Below are 25,000 nucleotides of genomic sequence, written 5' to 3'. Positions count from 1 at the left end.
CATGAGGACAAGTCAGTGGTCCTGATTAAATAGGCAGAGGTCAATACTGCAATGTGGATGGAGAAACGATTGAGGGGCAGGGGGATAACACAGAGAGATTGAGGGGGGAGGGGGATCTTTGGGGGCCTGTTCGGTGGTTAGGAGCCCTCGGGGGCCCCGGCGGAGGCCTCCATTAGTGGAACTATCCGAGCCTGGGGGAGCCGGTACGGTGGCGGGCCTTCGAGGTAGGGGCCAGTCTGTTTAGCAGCAGTTTGTCTGCATTGCTCATAACATTGATCCAGTGTTGAGCTGCAGCCGTAGGAAAGCTCTTTGCTGCTGAATAGGCCGAGCAGCAGTGTATTGATAAGGCAGAATGGACCAGTGGAGAGCCCTGCACCCTGTTGGTCATTTGGTTAAGATAGACAGATCTTGTTCAATACACACACCCCACGGCTGCCTTATGGCATGTGAAGTCTCCCCGTGTAGGCGTCTGCGTGTGTGCAGTGGCACATCTATACGTGCATGTGCGTGCAACGATTTGTGTCTTACACAATCTAATCCTCTTTGCTTTCTCCGCTCGTCCTCCTCAAATGAACAGATCCGCTGTGACTGGCTGGGAAAAAAAATGAAAGGGGGAAAAAGAACAAGGGAGAAAACAAACATGTTTCCCAGGCCCCAATTAGCCCACTTTTATTGCCCCTAGATATGCTCTCCCATCCTCCTCACTCCCTCCTGCAGTCTCTGAAGTCTGCTTACACAAAATGCTTCACATCACTGCACGTGCTGACACATCAGCAACAAAAAAGGTGGTGAGGGGACACAGAGATAGGAGAGGAAGGGAAGGGATGATGAGGAAGAAGTGCCCCTTTTTTCCCCCATCAGTGCATCAATGCAAATCTGGGTTTCTAGATGAACACATTGACAGGGAATCTGTTCAGTAAGTGTGTTTACGTCTTTGAAAGTTTCACTACCGTTTTCTTGTATCCGCGTGTCAGCCGCGCTGTAGGATATGTGTGTTTTGTGGTTGTTGTGTTTGTACAACATCAGTTGCTGAGTGCTCACAAACAAAACAGTTTGAACTGTCTGTGCAGAAGCCATCAATTCTTAATGAGATAATGACATACTAACATACTCACAGCAGCAGCTCTGTTTACAGATGAAGACAAACCACAAACAAGACACAGACATGCTGAGCGCTTTAGCTTTCCTTTCCTATCTGCTTTCTTCTCACAATTTTCCTTCCTCTTCTCTGGCAATGACTTTGTGTGTTGGCCAAAACTTAGCGAGAATAACAGGTGGAGAACATCTTGATGGTGTGTGTGTGTGTGTGTGTGTGTGTGTGTGTATGTGTGTGTGTGTGTGTGTGTGTAACGTGTGTCTGTCTGATAGACACACACATACGCAGTAATGAGTCAGGCGCTATAATGTGGCTGCAGACCAGATTCCCTAATAAGAGAAGAATGTTGTCCATGGCATCCAGAGTTTTCCACTGGAATCACACATTCATCCAGCCTGTTTCCTGCCCCGGGGTCTTCCTCTCGGCATGAACAGACGAGGAGAGGGAACCCTCTGTCTCCCTCTCCTTCTCCCTTGCTCTTCCCATTGTCCCAGCACCCCTCCCTCGCCACATCCTTTTTCTCATCCTTTTCATCGCTTTTTCTTCCCCCTCCATCAGTTAGGGTCAGTTAATGTGGGCTATTGGAGCTCTGTCTATTCTTTCTCTCTGTTGGATTGAGCTCGTCTGGTTCTGGAGTGACACAAGCACATGACTCACAAGTGAGTCAGACCAATTCAGGCTTATTGCTGAGGAAATAGTGCTGGATTAGGAGGAGAGGTGTCTTTCTCGGACTCACATATGCACATACACATTCAGCTGAGTAAGAGTAAGAAAAAGTGAGAGTAATGAAAAAAATAATATCGGTGGTTCAAAGAATCTCTAAATTAATGGAAGTCTTTGTCTAGCTGTGGAGCAACTTTAAACAAACCAAGACAGAAGTTTAAAAATTCACATTCAAATACTTTAACCTTGAAATCTCCCCTTGCCAAGGCACCAGCTCCCTCTTTTTTTCATCTGTTAAATGTTTGAGTGTTTGATAGTTTGAGGTCTATAGCAGAACCCGCCCGGGAATTAATGTCATTCATATGCCCTGCGGAAATTACTTTTGAAATGCATATAATCTAAAACATGCAAATGAGGCTGACTTTGTGCACCCTGTTTAATATGAATTATCATTTTCTGAATACCTATTATTACTGCGTACATTTCTCCAATTATATTGTTCTTTTTTTGTCACTTTTGCATACAGACACACACGTGCACATCGGGAACACCAGAAATGCGCACGCACATGCTCGGTCCTATGCATATCCATGCAGGCGCGCGCACACCCACACACACACACACACACAGCAGAATGTCTTTGTGATGGGTGTATTTTAATGAGGAGTAATAAGGATAGTAATGACCCAGTCCACTTCTCTCTCTCTCTCTCCCGCACTCTGGGTCTTTGTTACTCTCTCTCTCTCGCTCCATCTATTCCTCTGCCTCTCTCGCCCACTGCCTGGCACACAGCTGTTAGTTTACATGAAGCCAATGGCAAGAGTAAGAGGCATCTCATTTAAAAGAAAAAAAAAATGTAGCTGCCTTTTGCAGAATCTGCACAAATGTATCAAGTCAAGAAGTCCTTAAACAGCAAATGAAAATAACAAGGCAGGAAATACAAGTGTTGCTCATCCAATTTTCATTAACTGACTGAAATATTGATGCACTTTAAAAGTGAACAGCGCATGTTTAGTTTGTCTCTTCTTTTTCTCTTTCTGGTGATAGAGCACTGTTATTAATGTCCTTGTCCAAGAGGCAGACATTTTTTTTGCTCTTTTCTTCTAAATTGAATTGAAGGCATCCCTTTTTCAAACGAATTACTCTATTAATTTATTTATACTGCGCCATAAATTATTCTATTAATATTAGCATGTTCCAAATTAGTATGACTTCTCTCAATGTTCCTTCTACTTCTATTAATTAGCATGCTTGTCACTATAACAAAGATTTTTCTTTCTCTGATAAATTATAAAGGAGACATTTTTTAATACAATGAGAACTGCCTGAGAAATTATTAATATTTTAGTTGTGGCCTGTAAGACAAAAGTAAGGAGAAAAGAACAAGAGGACTAAAAGAAGGAGAAAACTAACAATTACATGGAATACATTATAGACTGTCACTGGTGTGCAACAGTGTTGATTTTTATTTTGCTCTTTTGAAAGAAAAAAAAAAGTGAGAGTGTGAGTGGATGTGTGTGTGCACACCCATACTGAATGCTCAGGGATATCATCTTGTTTTAGCACTTTTGGATAGGATGTGAATTAATTACCTCTGTAACAGCTTGGACCAAGTTCAAAAGTACTAAAATTCAATTAATTTGAAAAGTGGACATGCTATCATTTTCTCCGCATGTCTCCTTTAAAGTCTGGCCTGTTTTTACTGTGGACTTATTCAATTATATTTGATTAAACTTGCTCTGATCCAATCTATTAATTAACTAGGAAATGCAAAGTGCCCGACTTGAAAGCCGATGTATAAAATTATATCATGTCCACTTTGATATTTATTTATTTATATTTTTTACACCACTATTTTTTAAAATCCATTGTAGTCTGTGCTGCTCATTTTCAGGTATTATTAAATCTATTCATTTTTATCTTCCTTGTAATGCAAATTTTGATCATAAATGAAATTATGTTTCACCTTAAGGAAACTACAACAAATTTGCCTCTTGGGAAAATGGAAAATATACTTTCTTTTTTCAGTCTTTCACAATTTTGCCTTTTCACGCAATAAAATATAGATTGTCTAATGTAATTAAAGTTAGGAAGTTATTTATTCGGTGAAAATGGAAGATATCAGTGTCAGGAATGGAATGGCAAAGTTCTCTTCATATGAATTGAAGCATATTCTGCTTTTTCATATGGTTAATAGGACTGAGTATCCATGTATTTTTGACAGGTCACGTGCACCTGTACTCAAACACACAAACACACACTCACACACACACACACACACACACACACACACACACACACACACACACACACACACATACACACATACACACACAGATATCAGAAGACTCAAAGACTGAAGACTGAAATTGTGTTTGTGTGTGCACATTTATGAATTCTTGTCACCCCCTGTCATCTGTTTCTTTTTACACAGTGGACTAAGGGTCAGACAGATCAAATTCACCACACACCATCTGCACGTTACATCTGTTGCGCAAATACGAAAATTAAATCTCAGTGTACTTAAGTCTCAGTTTACTCATCTATTTCACCTTCATGTCATTTGTCCATTTCCCCACTGACACTCTTTCATCTCTCTCAAAATTTTTCCTCTTCTCCCTTTCCCTGTGTCTCTCCCTCTGTCTCCCCCGCTCCTCCCCCCTCACCGTGAAGGTCATTCTAATAAAGAGCTCTCGTAGGACAGAGCTGCTAATTGCTCCGCGGCGCACTAGCTGGTTTCAGATCCAAATAAAGGCACATCGCCTTTTTCCAAGCTCCTCTCCCTCTTGCCCTCCATTCCTCCACCTCCCCTCTTCACCTCTGTTCCACCATGTTAAATACAATCTGAGTATGAGCTGTGTGGACTGTCATAGCCTGACCTCAGCCTCCATTACCTCTCCGGACGGGGGGGGTATTTTTTCATCCTCATGATCACAGGATGATTTCCAACTGGCACATGTGAACGTGCACGGGCACATGCGCGGGCTTTACCTCTTTAGGAATGTACAACCCGTGATTTTAGGCTCAGATAAATGAGGTGTGCATGAAGTCCGCTCCTTCTACAAATATTTGTGTGTGCGTTGTGTGTGTGTGTGTATGTGTGCATATCTTTGTGTCTGTCTTCAGTATTTTGAACAGACAGCAGTCTGCAAGCTGGTAAATCACTTACTGCACTCTAAAGGAAGGGTCGAGGTGAAGGCAGGAGTGTATGTTTGCCCCGGTCATACACACATACGGAGCGATCTCATCGGTGCGGAATGTGCTGTGTGTTTACCTATGGTTCCAGAACCCACCTGACCGAGGGAGGCTAATCTTTATGGGCTCTGTAAACAGGGACTTTGTCTTCAGAGAACTCCAGGCGGGCGAACAGACACACAATTCACACATGCACGCGTACACAGACATACACGCCGGGGGGGGCATGTGTGGCAGGTTACATACTGTACAGCCAATACACTGGAAAGCACATGCACACATGAATACTCAATTAAATACTCAGACAAACTGAGCGGCACATGGCGGACAGTCCTGCAAAAGTATAGGAAACCCCCCCCCATGTTTATATTGCAGGGGATTTCCTTATCATTTACACTCTGAGCACCTCTCCTCTTCTCTTAACTCCCCAACAACAGCGGTGGCTTCTTCATTAGCCAGCTGAACAGCACACTGGAGGTCAGACTATAGGCCTGTACGACTAGCTTCTCTCTCTGGGTTGATGATGCTCTTTGAAGCCAGCCAGCCAGCCAGCCAGCCAGTAGTAGATATTGGCCCACATCTGACTGACTATCTGTCTGCGGGATAATGGAGTTCACCTGTTAGCACTGGAGCAGGGCCAGGGCAGCGGCAGACATCTAGCATTAGCCCTTTTCTGTTAGCCAACCTGTTAGCGCTGGCTGGCAGCCAGAGTAGCCTGGAGCAGTGCTGTTAGCTGCTAGCTTTAGCTCTGAGTGGAAGACTACCTGGCTGCTGTGGTCTTGTACCCTGCTGCAAGCCTGGCTAGCACGTAGCAGTGGCCAGCTGATGAGGAAACAACCAAACTTGGACAGGAAAGTGATGGAAAAAAAAATTGTGCTGTATGTTTTTGTGTGTGTGTGTGTATTTCTTCAGCTTTCGTCTGACCTCATTCTCTTTTATTGAAGCTAATACACGTCAGCTCAGAAATGCCACGCAGATATCCCTGCTATCTCTCTTCCTCTCCTTTTGCCTCCTGTCGCTCTTTTAGAGTGAGGAGAATAAAGAATATTGTAGAATACATGTGAAACATATAGACTTTAGTTGTTAGCTATACTTTATATATACATTTATGTTTTAAGCACAGATCATTAAGTTTTTATATGCATTTATGTTTAACACAAAGATTTAAGACCTCAAATTAAATTTTTCTAAGCACTTCACCTGATAAAATTATGGTATCTCAAGTCTTCAGACCAAGCTAGTGAAAATGTGTATCTCAATTAGCAAATCGAAAAAGAGAAAACAAAAAATTAAACTTAATGCAACGGCTGAATTGCAGTGATGCAGCAGTGCAGATTTGCACCAGAAAATTCATGAACTTTCTCTCAGAGAATAATTTCTGTAATTCCATTAAGGGTGACGTTGTTCTTCGAATCGATGTGTCTTGAAGCGTTCATGGTAGCCAAATTAGTTCCATAGTTAAATATCTGCATGCATGAAAAGATAAAGAGGAAGGTGCTTTAGTAGCAGGATATGAAAGAGGTGCAGGGCTGTGCTGGAAACTCTGCCCTGAAACTATGATTATACAAGAACACCTTGTCTCTCTGTAACATTAATAATACAACCCCATGTTTACTTATTTCTGTTTTTTTCCTTTGTACACACGACACGACAAGCTTCTTCACTGTACCAGACATTTCATTTTATTTATTTTTTATTGCATTTGATTTTGCTCAGTGCTCCTGGTTGCTTCTTTCACCACTGAACCCAGGAAGTGATTAATGGAGACATAAGAGCCCCGACCTGATAGTTGGGTTTGTTCTGGGGTTTGGGGTTGAAGCAGATTCCCTCAGGGCCAGTGTCACAGTTTATTTAGTGAAGGAGTCTTTGCCAACTTGCAGTGTTAAGAGTGTGAGAATATGGGTGTGTACGTATTTACTAAATTATGATCTGTCTGTGTATGCCAGTGTTCATGTCCCTGTCAAAGCATAGAAATAAAAAGAGCTGAGACTCTTTGTGATGCTTTTAAGAGACAAATCCTGGGGCTGCTGCTCTGACAGTAAATAGGACACTTTGTGGACACAGTGACAGCAACCAGGGTAATTTTTTTCATGTGTGTTTTTTAGTTCGTGACTGTCAATTATAATGAAATAAAGCCCCTTTGGGTGTAACAGCTAAACCAAATATTTTATGAATCCACACAGCCACTCATTGTCAACAGAGGCTCCTCCAAATTCTGTTTCCTGATTACAAAACAGGTTAGAGCTCCAATTCCTCAGATTCCTGTCTCAGGAAGAGTGTCTCCTTTGTTCACAAATATTGATTGAACTATCAAAGATTATAGAAATAACCTGTGTGGATTCTATTTCAGGGTAAAAACTTTAATGTTTTCCAGGGTTGAACCTGCCACTAGTTACCAGGCATAACCAGAGGGAGAAAGACAGCATGCCGAGAGTAGGAGAAAGACAGATAATTCAAGAGTCAGATGAAAGTAGACAGATGATGGAGTGTAGATACTGGTACAGACAATTTTTTCCCTTACCCCCTCCTTCCTTCTCTCTCCTCCCCTCACTTTCCCTCCCACCCTTATTCCCTCAGTTCTTTGCCTAATAAGCAGCGTTCCTGTGAGCTGATGCAAGGCGGAGGAAACAGAACAGGCGTTCTGGGACTGCTGGAAATATTCCCACATGAGGCATAACATGATAAAGACTTATTATCTCACTAAGCTGCTGTAAACACAGATGCACACATAAACTCACACTGTACACAACTCTCTCTCTCTCTCTCTCACAAACACACACACACACACACACACACACACACATTCACAGAAAGTGAAACTGGTCCGGCTTTAGGGTTCTGACGAGCAGTGACCAGGAGGAATCTGACAGAGCCAATCCCTCCAACAAAGCCTGAGAGTCAGCCGCGGTGAGCCAGCTCACTGGGCATTTGGCTCGGCTTGTTTGAACTCCACACACCCAGAGCAGTGGGAAGGAACAGACGGAGAGTTCTGAGTTCTGATTATTATTAGTGCTAAATTTTCGGGAACATCTGAACGAGCTACGTGTTGAAACAGGACTCATCCCAGCTCCTCTCCGCTCATCAATCACACCAGACACACACATAAACACATGCACCTAACATTTGCTGTGAGCTAATCCATTACAGTTCAAAGGTAGGTGTCAGCCTCTTAGACAAACACACACACACACACACACACACACACACACACACACGTGTATACACCAGAGTCATCAGAAACATGTTGAGTCCCATTTCCCTTCTTGTCTTCTCCATCCCAATTAAAAGGCAAAGAAGGCCTTTTATTTCCCTCTCCTCCAAACACATTCTTTATCTCTCTGATCTGCGCTCCTCCCTCCCTCGCTCGGTCCCCTCGGGGTAGTGGGAATGTCTCTCCCCACACTCTCTCAGGTCAGGGGTTCAGCTGGAGGGGGTCTGAGCATGTAGAGAGATCGAGAGAGGGAGAAAGAGACACACAGAAAGAGTGAGTAGCGGGTTGAGGCAGGCCTCTGCGCGGGCAGCTCCTCCTCGCTACCAGAAACACTTAAACTTAAAGCAGTGTCTGTGTGTGTGTGTGTGTGTGTGTGTGTGTGTGTGTGTGTGTGTGTGTGTGTGTGTGTGTGTGTATCATAGCCGTAATACTTCAGGGTAGATTTATGCCCCTGCCTTTTTCCCGACCTCCATTACACCAGCTTATATACACCCATTACAGGATATGACAGAGTACACACCCTTTAGAGGAGCATACCACATTGCCTGTGTGTCTGTGTGTGTGAAAGAGAGGGCATGTGCTCACGTCTTTACACACTCCCCACTTTCCCATTAGGTCCTTGTCCACCTGTGAGCTCTGTCTCTCTGTCTGTCTTTATCTCTATTCCCCTCATTGCTAATAAGGTCAATGAGGAAGAGTAAGAAGCAGATGGGCGTACAGTACATTACAGCACAGTGCAGTATAGTGTGGGCTAGGTAGCAGGCCGGTGATTCATGCTTAGTGAGACGTGTGATGATGTGAGGAGTTTCTACTGCGGTACAAAGTCAGTGGACTGTGCGGTGGGATCTGTTGATCACTCAGCACTATGCTTTGCTTCATAATATTACCTCAGGGAGCAGTTTGACCTAGCAGGGGTCTGGACAGAGGCGGGAGGAGATGGAATGAGGGGGAATGAAGAAGGGAGAGAAAGCGTTGGGAAGACAAGTGAGGTTGGAGATTAAGTGACTAGCTTTAAATGTCACAATAATGCTCTACTTCTCAGTCTTAACTTCACAGGCAGATGGGTGCCAGGTGGGAGGCAAGGGCGGGGGGAAATATTGCAGTGTGATTTGTAGTTTTTAAGTGGCGCTGCACTGGTGAAATCTGCCCGTAAGCAGCTGGTATAACAGTTCCAACGCGAGCTCCATGCTATTGCTGGTCTGGGGTTTTTTATGCCCCCCCCCCCCAAGCTGTGGCCAGTGGCGTGATGTTGTCAGGTTGTCCGTCCGTCCTATTCTCTAGAATGTGACATCTCATTAGCGCCTTGAGGGAATTTCTTCAAATTTGGTCAAAAAGGTGAAAGGTGAAACAGGTCCGGCTGGCGGAGATGCCCAGTTGTCATAGGGAAGTAGTTTCATTTTAGACCTTAGAAACAGCAGTTGACAAAGACAGTCCACTCAGTACAACATTTAAAAAGTATAGATAAATAAATTTCTCACTTACCTCAGTGGCATCAAAGCCATGCACATTTATTGTTTTGTGTGCTCAGGCCTTCAGAAATCAATGTCTGAAACTGACTCTATCCCAAATGATCTTGAACAAATGAACTTTGTTTGTGCTGCTTAAGACATTGAAAAATTCCACAGCAATACATCAATTCCAGAGAAAAATTCCCACCTTTCTTGGCCTTAGACCTCACTGATTTTAAAGTATCAGACATTTTTTGTGAAAAGACAAATTTCTGTGGAATTGTTAAAATGTCTTTTTTCTCAGTGCATCGGCACAAAAAAATCTGTTCTCCTCCATTGTATTGAGGCAACAGCAGAGAAGTCAGTGATTCCTCAGAGGAAAAGAAAAGTTAGATTCCCCCATGAAATGCCTTTTATTGTTTCCCCAGAAGGCATGTGTTGTACGCCTCTGAAAAACTCACGGATACACACACACACACACACACACACACACACAGTCGCACACAGGTGGCGGATAGAATGTCTCGATGGCGTTTTGTGTACCCACTCCGGGTTGCTGAAATAAAAGCAGTAGAACTTTCCCCTTTAAAACTATGCGCTTGTGTGTGTTAATTTCTAAAACTGGATGAGGCAGAAAGACGAGATTGAGCTTGTCATTAGGAGTTCACAGCCTGCGTGCTTGTCTGAAGGTTTGTTTTGTTTTGTATTAGCTGCCTTGTGTGTGTTCTGCACACGTATGTGTGTCTCTCTGTGTCTCCTCTCTCCCACGCTCAGGCTCCTAACGATGGCAAATGTGCCTGTGTGTTTGCGAGGCGTTGTTTCTCAAAAACAACAACACATCCAGGAACGGCTCGTTTTGTCAGGTTTTGTGCAGGGAACACGCTCTAATTAGAGAGGCCCTATGAAGGTGCATCAAACAGATCTTTCTCAAAGACCAACCTGCTCATGGCTCACACACAGCGCACACATGCCACCTCTGATTATTGGAGAAATGTGTGTGTTATTTAACTATATAGCAGAGTATTAACTGCCTTGTCAGTTTAGATTTGCTGCACGTCTGATCCAAATCTATGGATACGCTCCTAGGCTCACATTTACATGCATACAAAAAAGTGTCTGCTTCAGGTGTTGCTTTGTGGCCACTTGTGCATGTTTGTGTGTAGCTGGTTCATGACCAAAAGCCCTTTTCACAAAGTACACATGCACGCACACATGCACACAAACACACACAATTCACGTCTCTATCTCAGTGTGTGTTTACTTTACTTTCCTGCCTTGTTTGTTCACTCAGATGGGAGCAGGCTTTCTGCTCAAACTGCCCAGGTCACTTTTGTTCAATCACTGTGTTGTCTTGCCCCCACTCCCTCCTCCCACCTCTCTGCTCGCAGGTGCCAGTGATGATGGTGGAATCAGCCTCTGAGACCATTCGAACGACGCCGTCCAACCAGAACGGAGTCAGCAGCCTCAGCAGCCAATCAGATGGAGGGGGAGGTAGAGAGGGCGGGTCTAACGGAGACACCAACGGAGAGATCAGTCCAGTTGACTTACTGCACCTGCAGCAACAACAGGTGTGTGTGTGTGTGTGTGTGTGTGTGTGTGTGTGTGTGTGTGTGTGTGTGTGTGTGTGTGTGTGTGTGTGTGTGTGTGTGTGTGTGTGTGTGTGTGTGTGTGTGTGTGGCACATGTCATGCATGCATTTGTTTACTTGTCTACCTGTGCTTTTGAGACTTGTTTTGCAACTCCTCCCTCTTGTGCAACTTGTTCACACAGTCTATACGATACATTGCCTAGAACAGCATGTACACACCAGGCCGTTACATAATGTACAGATGTGACATCATGTAGTCAGCCACACTCTGGTAATTGTCAGCCTTGCATGTGCAAACGGTGAAAAGCTCTGACAGGTTGGCTCGTCGGTGCTTTAATTATCCACCGCTCATAATGTGCCAGCTAACTCCACAGGGAAAAAGTTTGCCATAATAATTCACACACACGTGGTTCCCACTGATACATTATTACACATCACTGGCTGGGGAAAAAAAAAAAACTGGAAGATGTACCTGCCGTTTAAGCTCTGCCTAGGTGAGAGAAGCCATTATGACCTGTTGTATGGGGTCATACATATACTGAGATATTCTCACAACAGCATGCACACACTCCACATAGGATTCAGACGCTCGAGGAGTGTGTGTATGTCACATTTGTGGAGAGAGAAGTCTTTCTGTTTTATTTTTTCAATGATCCATCAAGTAGTGTTTGTGTGTGTTTGACACGTCAGCATGTAGTGTCTCCAGTAATGCTATTTATCTTGCCTCCTGTGCGTCAGTTCCCCCTCCAAACACACACCCCCATCCCCTCATACACACACACACACACACACACACACACACACACACACACACACACAGAGACACACACTCACACTGGCCACTGTGTCAAATGGAATTTCCAAACTTCCCGGAACGTCTTGGATGAAATTCTACATTTTTATTTCTCATTCCCCCAAAAATCCACATAGCTCTTCTCTGATTGCTCTCTGAAGGACCCTGGCCTTCGCACATGCACACACACACACACACACACACACACACACACACACACACACACACACACACAAATGTTTTTTCAACCAGAAGTCTCTACATTAGTCATTTGTCCATAACCGCACAAGAATGTCTGCAGAGTTTTGTCATCTAATGATGGAAACTCACTGATTCATGTTTTTCAGTCACTGATGTGGCGTTTGCTACAATTGATGAAGAGATTAGGAGAGAAGAAATTCTCTTGTTTATGCACTGGCTCTATGAACATGTGGGCAATATTTATTTTATCTCTCTTGTTCTGTGTGTGTGTGTGTGTGTGTTAGTGTTTGTATATGTGTGTGTATGTCATGTCCGCCCATCACAGAGGGTCAGTGTGAGTTCTGGGCTCACCGACACCAGCTGAGTTTCTAGTTGAGGAAACCCAGAGGGAAAAAAAATCAGGGTTTCCTCCCTGCTGCTAAAATTATTCCCCCTAATTATAATGATGGAGCCTTAGGTGAATGAAGAACACTCAAGGCCCTTCACTCCTGTCCTGCTCTCCCTCCTCCTTCCCCTGACTGCATCCTCACCCTGCTTCCTCAGCAACCTTCAGCCGAGGACACACACACACATACACACACACACACACACACGGCCGTGCACAAATGCACACATATAAACACTAAACCTGTAGCTCATACAAAGCAGGTCTTTATTCTCTTGGACGTGTCTCTGCTCTCTATGTTTTTGCACCTGTGTGTGTACATGTGTGTGTGTGTGTGTGTGTGTGCGCATGCTGGTATTTCCTCTCTTGAGCGGGTTACCAACCACAAACATACCTCCCTCTCTCTTTCCATCTTTTTCTCTTCCTCTCTCTCACTGTACTTCTTTTTCCTTCTATCCGCTGTGGACCATGAAAGACAAGCAAGACCTTTCCTCCAGATCCCAACCCTACCTCACAAAAACTGTTACATCCACACATATAGCAATAAATACACGGCCATTTATTGTAGTAATTCCCTACTTAAAGCTTTCGGTTAAACTCAGTTTGCACAGATTAAAAAGATTTGACTTCTGCACCTTGTTCTTTGTGTAAAGTAAAGGCTCAATTTATGTATTTCAGTCATTTTGTGGATGTAATTTTTCCAGCAGTTTAGGATGCATAAGAATCATCATGATATCTCTTGTTCCCACAGCTAACACACACACACACACACACACACACACACACACACACACACACACACACACACACACACACACAGAGACAGACACAGAAATGAAGAGCATAAACTACATATACCTGAAATTTGTAAGAGCTTGTCACAACCAGGGTGTCCGACTGTGAATGACTATTATCATATTTTGTTGTTTTGTATTTTTGTGTGTCCCTGTCAGACTTTGGTTGCCCTCATACGCCTCTCTTCCCCCAACCCCCCAATCCTCTTCCATCCCCCTCCCTCACCCCCTGGCTGGATCAGATGGGGGTTCTGTGCCAGTGAGCACTGTTGAGTGGCTGCTCTGATACCACAGCCAGCTGATTTTTTTTTTTTCTCATCCACCTCTTTTATCTCACTCTTCCGTCTATCTGCATTTTTTATCCAAAATTCAAGGCCTTGAAAAAGTAGTAAAATACATTAAATTTAGTAGAGGAGAAGTGTAATTGCCTCGGTTTGTGTTGCGTGTCCATTTGTAAATTCAAACCGAACAGAGTTTGAAACAGAATATGGAAAACATTATTCAATTTTATATTATAAGATATAGATTAGGTCTAGATATTATTTTTTTTAAATCACATCTACCTCATAAACACAAACTGTTCCTTAACAATTTATTTCCTGTTTCTCACACTGACCAACTTTAGTTTTGGAACCTAACATCTTCAGTTGACTTTTTCATCCCTGGTTCCATCACACTTCCTGATTTGATCGAGTTTTGGCTAGGTGGCCATAGAGGCAGTATTTTTTAGCCCATCACTCATAAAATCAATACTGTCTGACACAGACAGTCCCCTGTAGCAACACTGGTTACCTGACAACATTGTATAAGAACCTGCTTTCTTGCTTCAACCTGAAAGTCTCGGATATACCTCCTCCTCCTCTTCCTCCTCCTCCTCCTCTTGCTCCTTTCTCCTCCACGGTTGAGTCTCTCACCTGAAGGTGTAGTGCAGACTAGTGTTGGTGCTTAAACACCATGCCAGTGCGCACTGGAGCAGAAAAGACACACACTTGCAGACACTCGCGCACACACACACACACACACACACACACACACACACACACACACACACAGAACTCCTGACAGCGCGGTGTTGTAGGAACACAAAGCCGTCTTTTCCTTGGGCCCCTTGGGAACCTGAGAGAAATCACAGCCATCTCCAGCCGTCAGATCCCTCCACTGGCCTCTCTCTGTCTCACTCTCTCTGTGTCTCCATCTTTCTCTGACTCTTTTAATAGATAGATAGATAGATAGATAGATAGATAGATAGATAGATAGATAGATAGATAGATAGATAGATAGATAGATAGCGGAGCATCACCGGTAGATGCTAGCTGGTCAGTGGCCATAATGGGGGAGTAGGTGAGCGGAGAGGAGGGATTGGGGATGTGGGACATATAGCCAGAGGGAATGTAGGTAAAAGGAGGGGTAAAGAGGCAGCACATTGGGGGGGAGGAGGGCATTGGAGGGCTGGAGAGTAGGAATAGGGGGATGAGGGAGGGGTGTAACGCTGAGACGTGTCAGAAAAGGGCGCCTGGGCCTCCCTGTGGAATGTGGCCTGTCTGCCTCCCCAGAAAGAACAGAGCTGGAGAGAGGGAAGAGAGAGAGAAGAAAGGGAAGAGGGGGCGAAGACCAGTTCTGCCCCATCATCGAGGGGAGAGAGGAGGGAGGGAGGGGAGGGAAAACAAAGAGCGGAGTTATAGGGTGAGAGGAAGGAGAGGTGGAAAAGTGAGAGTGCAGCGTAGAGTGTATGGCACTTTGTTGAGGTGCTGGGCACGGGTGTAGACATGAAATGATGCATAGCAGAGGAGAAATGTAAGCAGGATAAATCCTAACAAACCTCAAAGTGTGTGTGTGTATGTGTGTGTGTGTGTGGCTGGGTGGAGGGTGCTCTGACGAGAACCAGGTGTCTTCAATTCTTGCCTTTTCCTTACGTCCCTCATCCTTTTTTTTTTTTTTTTTTTTTTGCAGATGTGAGTCCATACTTTAAGCACCGTCACTCCCCTCTCGCCTCTGTTCTCACCCATTCCTGTCTCCTCCTTTTCCCTCGCCATCAATTAATCGCTTCTGGTGTTCCAGCAGCTACAGTAGTAGCGGGTGGTGATGACGGGCGGAGAAGAGGGGAAAGTAGGAGGGAGGAGAAAGAAAGAGAGACTGTGACAAAAAGGTGCCATTTCCTCTTAGGAGTGCCACTTGTCGGTCGACTAAACCATCCACTGAGGGTTTTTTCCTCTTTCTCGTTCTCTCTGTCTTTTTCTCTCTCTTGCCTTTAACTCACTCTTACATGCAAATAGAAAGTGAGAGGCAGATTGTAGCGGTGGTCTCCCTTCCCCGAGGGTTTAAAGGGAACATTGGTGGAGAAAAAGGCGGTCTTAGAAATTGGTTTGGAGCTTCGATCCCCACTCCCATTTGTCATGTTCTATTTTTTCCTCAACGCTTCCCTTTTTTGCTCTCTCACATGCACACAAACACACACACACACACACACACACACACACATACTGACAATCTTTGTTTCTCGCCGTCTCTCATACACACACACACACACACACACAGGCAGTTATACACATGCACCAAGCTGATGTGAGTTAATGAAGGGTGTAATTAAGGAGCCACAGTGATGACTGGAGATTGGGGGAAGCCGATACAGATCTCAGATATACACAAACACTGATGATAGATAGCTGTTTTGTGTGTATGCACATGTGCAAGAGTGTGAGTTTGGGTTCGATGCCGGGAGTGCTTTGCGGACAGATGTGTGAGATGGGTGTGTGTGTTAATAGACGATGAGAGATGCTGGACGATTCAGATAACGTACGGCTTCCTGTTAGCTTGGCTAGACTGGGTAATTATGGCCTATATGGATGGAAGTGGGGAGGTTTTTGAGACATATGTGACTCTACAGCTTTGGCTGCCAGGCCGTTGCTAAATTATGGGAGGTGAATGTTGGTCACTCGGACAGTTATGTCCTGTTTGACCTCCAGCTATCCACTAGAGTTCACTTTCAGGTCAGCAGTGCAGAGGAGACGAAGGTGAAGGGGAGGCCGGAGGAGAGGAGGAGGTGGTAAAGGAAAAAAAAAAGACATTTTCAGACTAATTTTCTGGTTTGTTAGTGCAGTGGGATTTAATTTAATAACATTATGCTTGAGTTTTGTGCATCTGCATGACAGGTTGTATTCCATGTGTGTCTGTGTCACTTTCCTGTCTGTCTGTATGTCTGTTTGCATGCATAACCCGTGTGTGTGTGTGTGTGTGTGTGTGTGTGTGTGTGTGTGTGTGTGTGTGTGTGTGTGTGTGTGTGTGTGTGTGTGTGTGTGTGTGTATGTGTGTGTGTGTGNGGCTAGACTGGGTAATTATGGCCTATATGGATGGAAGTGGGGAGGTTTTTGAGACATATGTGACTCTACAGCTTTGGCTGCCAGGCCGTTGCTAAATTATGGGAGGTGAATGTTGGTCACTCGGACAGTTATGTCCTGTTTGACCTCCAGCTATCCACTAGAGTTCACTTTCAGGTCAGCAGTGCAGAGGAGACGAAGGTGAAGGGGAGGCCGGAGGAGAGGAGGAGGTGGTAAAGGAAAAAAAAAAGACATTTTCAGACTAATTTTCTGGTTTGTTAGTGCAGTGGGATTTAATTTAATAACATTATGCTTGAGTTTTGTGCATCTGCATGACAGGTTGTATTCCATGTGTGTCTGTGTCACTTTCCTGTCTGTCTGTATGTCTGTTTGCATGCATAACCCGTGTGTGTGTGTGTGTGTGTGTGTGTGTGTGTGTGTGTGTGTGTGTGTGTGTGTGTGTGTGTGTGTGTGTGTATGTGTGTGTATGTGTGTGTGTGTGTGTATGTGTCCGTCTGTCGTGTGTGCGGGCCAGTAAATCAGTCCCAGACCTCTCTCCGAGTGCTGTCACCTCCTAAAAGCTTTCCCTAGGTCTGGGCCTGGCCTTCCTCTTTATGTCTGAGGTCAGTGTAGTTCACAGGTCACCAGAGGTCATGCTGAGACAGAGGAGGGGCAAGTTGGGTTGCCTAGTATTACAGAACACCCACTGCTGTTACCGTGGCGATACAAAGAGACCTATAGAACACCAACTTCCTCTGAGAGTCTTAAAAGCACCAGCAGCTCCCTGTATCTATCTTTTTTGACTTTTACTTCCCTTTTTCTCGTCTTGTCAATCTTTCTATATTAGAATCTGTTTGTACTGATTGATTAACACTCTTACCTGGTATTATGCACACAACGCTACAAACACACCTGGATGTACCAACCTTATGATTGGTTATATGTTTCACATGACTACCCTTCCTCATATTCATCATTCAGTCACTTTTTCACACATTGAGTCCTAATTCTGAGATGCTGAGATGTTGTATTTATGAGCACCCATAAAATTTTTTTACTGCTTTTTCCAGCCAGGCCATTGAGTGTTGGAGAATCCACTGAGTGAGAGTTGGAGAGCAGATTTTTGTTCTCACTATTGATGTCCTTTCAAATCCTTCCTTTTGTATTTCTCCACTCTATGACCTCCGTATACACGATAATTCTCTAAATACAGCATAATGTTCTTGAGGCACAAACATGGTTTGACACGTTTCTGAAATCACAGCTAATAGATATGGTATAATTTTTAACATCTAGTCGACTAAAAATGTAAAATCTACATATTTATCAACAGTGTTGTGCATGAATGAGTTGAACTGAACGAATCAGTTTACAAATGATGAACGTGAACGTGAGCCGCTCATGTTTTACGACAGTTTTAGCTCACGTTTTGAAGACGCATCTACTACTGCAGAAGCCAGTTTGTCCGAGCATTTGAAGCAGTTTTATGAACAAACAATTGAAGACTCAGACAGATTATACTTATATACGGATTTTAAATGTGACCTATGTCTGTGATTCTTCAATAATATACAATAATTGAAAAAGAATATCGGCCTTTATTTATTTAAAAGAAATGGAACAAATGAACGTGAACTAGTTCATTTTCATCTGTATGAACTGAACTTTGAACTAGTTCTTTGTGTGTACTGCCACAACACTGCCTATCAATAAGGTTTATTGTCTAAGTTGTTCCACAGCAGAATGCTACAGGGCTACAAGTCTTGTGGATAAAGAGGAGACGGACAGTAGACATGGTCCACCAGGCCAAATCAGCCAGCATGGACACAGTCACGGATGGTTGACGCAACCAGCCAAGAGGCTCAGAGACAAGAATAGACAGATACCAGCAGAAGGAGAAGGACGTGTGTGTGTGTGTGTGTGTGTGTGTGTGTGTGTGTGTGTGTGTGTGTGTGTGTGTGTGCGTGCGTGTGTGTGCGTGCATGCGTGTGCGTGTGTGTGTGTGTCCTGCCTCTGTTGTGGAGACTGAGTTATAGACACACATATCCCTAGGCACCTGAAAGGGTTAGGTTGGGTTTGGTTGCCATGGGAGTGTTTGGAAGCACTTAGACTGACTGTGCTGTCAGGTAAATAACACGCACATGTACACACACACACACACACACACACACATGAGCCGGGACGGACACTCTTCATGGAGAAGTTTTCTGAGGGTGAAAAAGTCGATTGTTGACTCTCACTCTTCAGAGGGTATCGCCACGGTGACCGAGCCCTTTTTTTTTTTAAGAGGTCATAGGTCAGCGAGCAAAGCTGCATGACCTCATTACTATTACTGGTCATGACACTGAGATGTGAGTCTGTGTCTATATGTGTGTGTGTGTGCCTGTTCTCATTGTTTACCGTCTACTGCTTTCTCTGTCAAAAAGCAACAGCCATAATTGGTTTTAATTGACAGCTGCTCTGATGCACAGTTTCATAGTTCATTAGGGGAGAGGCACTCAGCATTAGTTTACAACTACCCCGCCCACACAGGTCACACAAAAGCCTCATATCTTGGTCCTTGTCGCCTCTCTTTTCTCAAAGTCCCTACTTCTTCATTCCCTCACTCCGGACTAACAGAAAGAGACAGACACCGAGTGGGGAACGAGAGATGGTAAAGAGTAAAGACAAAATGTGCAACGCTTACAAGGCTGCTAGGCAAGTAGTTACCCTGGAAACAGTCGAGAGCCCGGGATGCACACAATGAACACACACATATACACACCACGCACACAATAGCAGCAGAGGCCTAAAGTGTTGCTAATTAGCTAGTCTGTGCTGGTTCTTTGTGTGAGCCATTTTAAAGGAGAGATTAGAGTCAACAGGGAGGAGGAGAGGAATGTAGCTCCTCTCTCTCTCGTTCTTTCGCTGGCTTTCTTCTCCAGCTCTGAGACTGTGCGTGACGGCGTTTTTCTACCTGATTGACAGGATTGCGTTTGTTGTCTTGTTAGTGAAGTTTTCCATAACTCAGACCATGTGAAATAGAATTAAGTACAGTGAAACTACATTTGAGGTAAAGTACTGTAGCACTTGGAGTTATGAGATAAATCTTAAAAATTGACATCAGCAAATAATAAACTTGTTTTTCTTGCTCTGTTTTATTCAATTTAAGTAACATAACAATGTGTTAATGAAAATTTAATCTCTCCCCACTTTTTTAAAACTTAGATGCCAAAAATGCTGCTGTAAAATTATGCCTATTCAAGGATAGTTTTCCTAATGGAAAAAAAAAGTATTTTATATGAACTCTTACTCACTGTTTTCATTGCTTCATAATTCATTGCTTCATTGCTTCATAGTTAATACCAGAAAGGTTAGCATTCATTTTAATTCTATTATGTAAACTACTCATTGGAAGTGACAATGGAGGTAAAAAAAAATTGTGTGCGCATGACTGCATCAAGTATGGAAGGTCAAAGCTGAACCATGCTGCAAAATCGCCTTATCATAGTAAAGTTTGGGTAATAGAATTGTGTTTACTTTTGTTAGCACTTCCAAATGAATTGGTTTAGTTAATACGGATAAACTGGGGACTGGCAGCTAAAAACCTGTGTGATTGTTCCAGTTGCTGTTTTCTAGCACAATCACCCCTTTGCTGAATCTCTAAATATTCATCTTTAGTAAGACAAGACAAAGTCTTAAATAAAGTCTTAGTGACAGAATCAAATCATTAGAAGTAAGATCCTTGTTAAAAAAAAAAGTTTAACAAGAGGAGAGAAAGAATAGAAAATTGTACTGGGCTTGGAGTTATTTTAAATTGAAAAATGTGCCTGTTAACATCTGGATGGATTGATCCTCTAACTAAATCACATAGTCTAGCGCACGTACACTCACACACTTCCCCATTTTCCTTTTATAGAACACACCCCAGCACTTCTTCTCATTTGGGGAAGTTAAAGGTTTTGCGCTTGTTTAGAAGCTTAACTTCTTCGTACAGCAGCCAGCCTTTGTTGTGCTTGCCCACTTCCGGTGTTTGTGTGCATGCGTGCGTGTGGTAAGGGTGGGTGTGAGGGTGTGTCCATCTCCGTCTCCACAGCCACAACCAGGTGTGAAAACCCTCTGAACCAAAAACATGAAAGAGTTTTATTTCCATCGAAGCGGGCAGGCAGACTAATACTTTTGCAGGCCGCTGAGTAGGAACGCGTTTTTCTGTTTAACCAACAGGCGTCTTTATGTGTGTATGTCTGTGTATGCATGTGCACATGGCAGACAGTCTCTGTTTGTGTATGTATGTGTTTTCCCTCTGTCTCCTGTGCTGAGTCTTGGCAGTGTCTTGCATGTGTTATTAGTTTGATTTTTTTTTTTTTTTTTTTTTTTTTTTTTTTTTGGGTTATTAATAATAACAGTTAAACGGTTTCCATATGTGAGGCCTGGTTGCCAGGCTAGTGCTATCCTCATCATGGGCTGGCCGCGCACAGTCTCCCCTCTCAGGAGTTGCTCTTGTTGGGCAGGAGAAGCAGCTTAAACCCTGGAGGTCACCCAACTAAGACCTAACACCTAAGTGGCCTTGTCTTCCCAGGAGCATGACCAAACTACTTAACTGTCTTACCTTATACAAGATGAGGGCTAAATATTACAATGTACGCTGTGTGTGTGTGTATGTGTATGTGTCTGTGTGTGTGTGCGTGTGTGTGTGTGTGTGTGTGCGTGTTTTCCGCTGTGAGTGAGACCTTCCTTTCTTGCCAAACGAGCTGTGTTGAAAACCACAGGGAAACTGCATATGTGTATATAATGTATGACGTGTATTTGTGTGTGTGTGTGTGTGTGTGTGTGTGTGTGTGTGTGTGTGTGAGCGAGGAAACTGCTGTAGAGCTATTTGCCATCAATTAGCCGCCTGGACTGAGATGAGGCCTACAGTACAGAGGGAGCTGCTTTTATATTCTCAGGAAAGGAGTTCCTCTACTAATTGTCTATCTCTCGATGCCCTTTTCCTTTCACTTAACAGAGAAAAGCTGACAACATCTCCTTAGGAAGATTTTTTTCTGTGTGTGTGTGTGTGTGTGTGTGTGTGTGTGTGTGTGTGTGTGTGTGTGTGTGTGTGTGTGTGTGTGTGTGTGCGCGCATGATGATGAATTGTGTCATGATATAGAGCAGTCCTGGGTATTCAGTCAGCTCCTTTTTATGGCCGTGCGTATACCCCTGTGAATCAATAGAAACATTAGATGAGTGTAGGGACATAGTTGAAGGGGAGAGGTTTTCTCGTTTCACAAAACAGTTTTGAACTGAAGAGAACCATCTGGAAAACGGCAGGGTCCCCGGAGTTTAGAACAGGTCCCTTTTGTGAAAAATAGGATGTGAAAAAAAAAAAATCTAAAATCAGCCAGGGTTTTCAAACATTACGGCATATTTTGAAGTTCTTTTGGAGTTTGTGAGTTTTTATGGCGTTGGCTCTTGAACGCGGTCTTTCCTCTCTTTAATGGTCAGTCTGGGCCCAGACAAGCTTGCTTCAGCCGTTTTAAAACCTCAGCTCTCGAACGGTGCCTTTATATTGCGGAAACATTACATTAAATAGCTGAACGGGATTGCGGCTGGCTGGTATTTCTGAAGGTGTCCCAGATAGTTCCAGCTCGACGGCGGCCTAAACAGATTGAGGTATTCAACGCCGCTCTCAAAGCTCATATATTGGTGGACAACTGGTTTGAAGTCCACGTTGCTATGAGCGAAAACAAATGGCAGGAAAGCTGGTGAAGGGAGGCCGGAAAGACCTGATTAATACCAGAAAAAGAGAAGGCGTACGTGAGGAAGAGTTGGAGGAAAGGGGCGAACTCTTGGCAGCGCATAGTTTATTTGTAACCCACCATGAAATTGAACGGCTTTAGCAGGCTTTGCTTTAGGCTGCCCCTTACCCCTATATGTTTACCCCCTGGAAACCCCTGATCTGTCCTAAATATATATACTACTCCCTGCTTCCCTTCCCCCTTTGATCTATAGTAAATCTGCATCAAACTTTAAAGAGTTACAATGTGATGTGAAATCAGTGCCTTTTGGCAAATTAGCTCTTCCATTGTTGCATCCACCATAAACAAATTAAGAATGTTTTTTCTACAATAGTACTGTTAGTGCTGATGTTTCTCCAGTTATATTAAGACCACATTTTCTTATTTCTTATTTATTCTTATTTCTAAAAAAAAAACAGACGTTGCTACCTGTTCAGCAGACCTCTCTCCTGTCTGCTTTGCATGCTACAGAGCAACTTACATTTTTGCCCAAACATAATCCTGCAAATTTCCCAATAAATTTAACGTCTGGAGGAAAATATGATCATCATTGAAATCAGCTGCTGCAGTGTTACGTTGGGATAAAAACTTCCAGACTTTGGCCTTGATGGTGCATGATTAACAACCACAACAAGTTACGAGACTGTCAATCTCCTCAGCTTTTCCCAGTAACTACACAAAACCGTATAAGGTAGATACTGATTTTTATTATTTAAAATGCTACGTGTTACAAATCTATTATAACCATCCCTTAGATGTTTAGGTTTTAATTGTAAATGCAGAGTTACCTTTACCCACTCCCACAGCTGCTGTCACGGTAGTGAGTGTTTGTTTGACAGTAAAGGGAAGGCGAGGGTCCTCTCATAAGGCCAACAGCTGCATTCACAAAGTTTGCTTTCCATTGGTTGGCCTGGACAATCTATTTTAGGCCTCCGTCTAACCCATATCTCCTCTCAGAATTTACTGTGGTGAAAAAGGGTATGGGTAACAGATTTCTTGAGAGGGGAGAGGGGAGGGGGCAGGGCACAAGACAGACAGAATACTTGGATAGATGCCAGCCAAACTTTTGTGAGTTATACATTATATGGAGAGGCGTAGTGAGGGCAAGAGACAGATCGGGTGATGTAGACGGAGAGAAAGAAAGTAGGAGTGATCTGGGAAAGCACTCTGGTTTTTGTGGTGACTGACAGTGATGCATTTGATACATGAGATTCCACCGCGGGTGTAACCAAGCCTTCATTCAAAAATGCCCCAAAGTCACCTCTTCAGTAATCTGACTTTGTGCACAGTGTGTGTGTGTGTGTGTGTGTGTGTGTGTGTGTATGTGTGTGGGTGTAAATACTGGGCCAGCCTCTGAAGGCAGGTGAGCTGGTACTGTACTGTGTATCATCATCCTTTTAACAAATTTACATGCTTTGTAGATTGTGTTACATCTGTTCAGTCTTGTTTCATCTTCGTCTCTGATCATGATTCCCCCTGAGTATCCAGAGAAAGAGAGGGAATCAAAGATGAGAGATTTAGAGGAGGAAAAACTAGAGAGTAGAAAATACCGAGCCAAGAGGAGAGAGTGAATTAAAGTCGTAGGTGGGAGGCTTTATTGGAGTTTCAAGGTGTTTTTTGGTGCCGAAGTGAAGAGGCGCAGTGCACATGGATACAAGGGATCACCGAGGTGACCCGTGAGGATGGCAGCATCGATGCAGCTTTAGCTCGGCTTTCGGCTTCAATGACAACTCTCAAGAAAGGAGATATAGGGGAAAAAGGGAAGTAAGAGTAAAAAAAAAAAAAAAAAAATGAGGATCCACCGCTCCTTTCTGAACCCGGTTTCTCCCACTGATCCAAAATCAGAGAGCATGCAGGCCTGTAGAGAAGCAGCAGGGTGTGACAAGCTCTGTTCTACGTCTTCACCTTGTATCTATCTACCCGTCTCTCCATCTATCATTCTCTCAAGGGGAAGAAAAGGGATAGAGGAGTGGAGGAGCAGTGCATTACAAGCGTCTCTTCCCAGGCTGCTGAGCTTGTAAGGCAGACAGGGGATACTTGTTTGGCACAGAAGAGATGTGAAACATCTGAATCACTTGCTTAGTCTAGCCTGGTTTAGCTCTGCCGTGGACAGATGAAAACATGAGCCTCTCACTCACCCTTACTTTGTGCTCCTTTCTTTTTTTCTTTTGCACTCTCTTCTTCTTGGTCTAAGAGTGAAGAAATCTGATACCACCTGCCTCCCCCTTGCCCTTCCTAACTCCTTACCCTCCTCCTTCTCCTCCTCCTCCTCCTTCTCCCCCAAGGACAGCCCACTGTCTGCCCCGGGGGCTGTTTATCTATGGGGGGAGGTGGGGAGGAGAGGGTAGAAGGGGGACGGGTTTGTTTCGTTTCGGCCGTCAACAATGGACCTCAGTCAGTGCTGACGGATTACTCCAACATATGGTACCCACCTGTCTCTCTTTCTCTCTCCCTCTCCCTCTCCTTCTCTCTCTCTCTCTCTCTCTCTCTCTCTCTCTCTCTCTCTCTCTCTCTCTCGCTGTCTTCCCCCTCCTCCCTCTTCCCCCTCCGTCTGTTT

At 44.0% G+C, this 25,000-nt stretch overlaps 1 protein-coding gene across 1 annotated transcript in view; it reads left to right on the top strand.

Moving 5' to 3' along the window:
* The window catches only part of foxp4 (forkhead box P4), a 91,908-nt gene that overhangs the window by 23,033 nt on the left and 43,875 nt on the right, over positions 1 to 25,000 (top strand). Inside the window, exon 2 of the mRNA XM_022745057.1 lies at positions 11,002 to 11,181. Coding sequence (XP_022600778.1) covers positions 11,011 to 11,181 — 171 coding nt within the window. The 5' untranslated portion in view covers positions 11,002 to 11,010. The remainder of the gene's footprint in view (positions 1 to 11,001; positions 11,182 to 25,000) is intronic.

The sequence above is a fragment of the Seriola dumerili genome, unplaced genomic scaffold, assembly GCF_002260705.1.
Source record: "Seriola dumerili isolate Sdu_G_001 unplaced genomic scaffold, Sdu_1.0 BDQW01000088.1, whole genome shotgun sequence".
Taxonomy (NCBI): domain Eukaryota; kingdom Metazoa; phylum Chordata; class Actinopteri; order Carangiformes; family Carangidae; genus Seriola; species Seriola dumerili.
The sequence above is the reverse complement of the archived record's forward strand: the minus strand, read 5'-3'. Positions and strand labels throughout refer to the sequence as shown.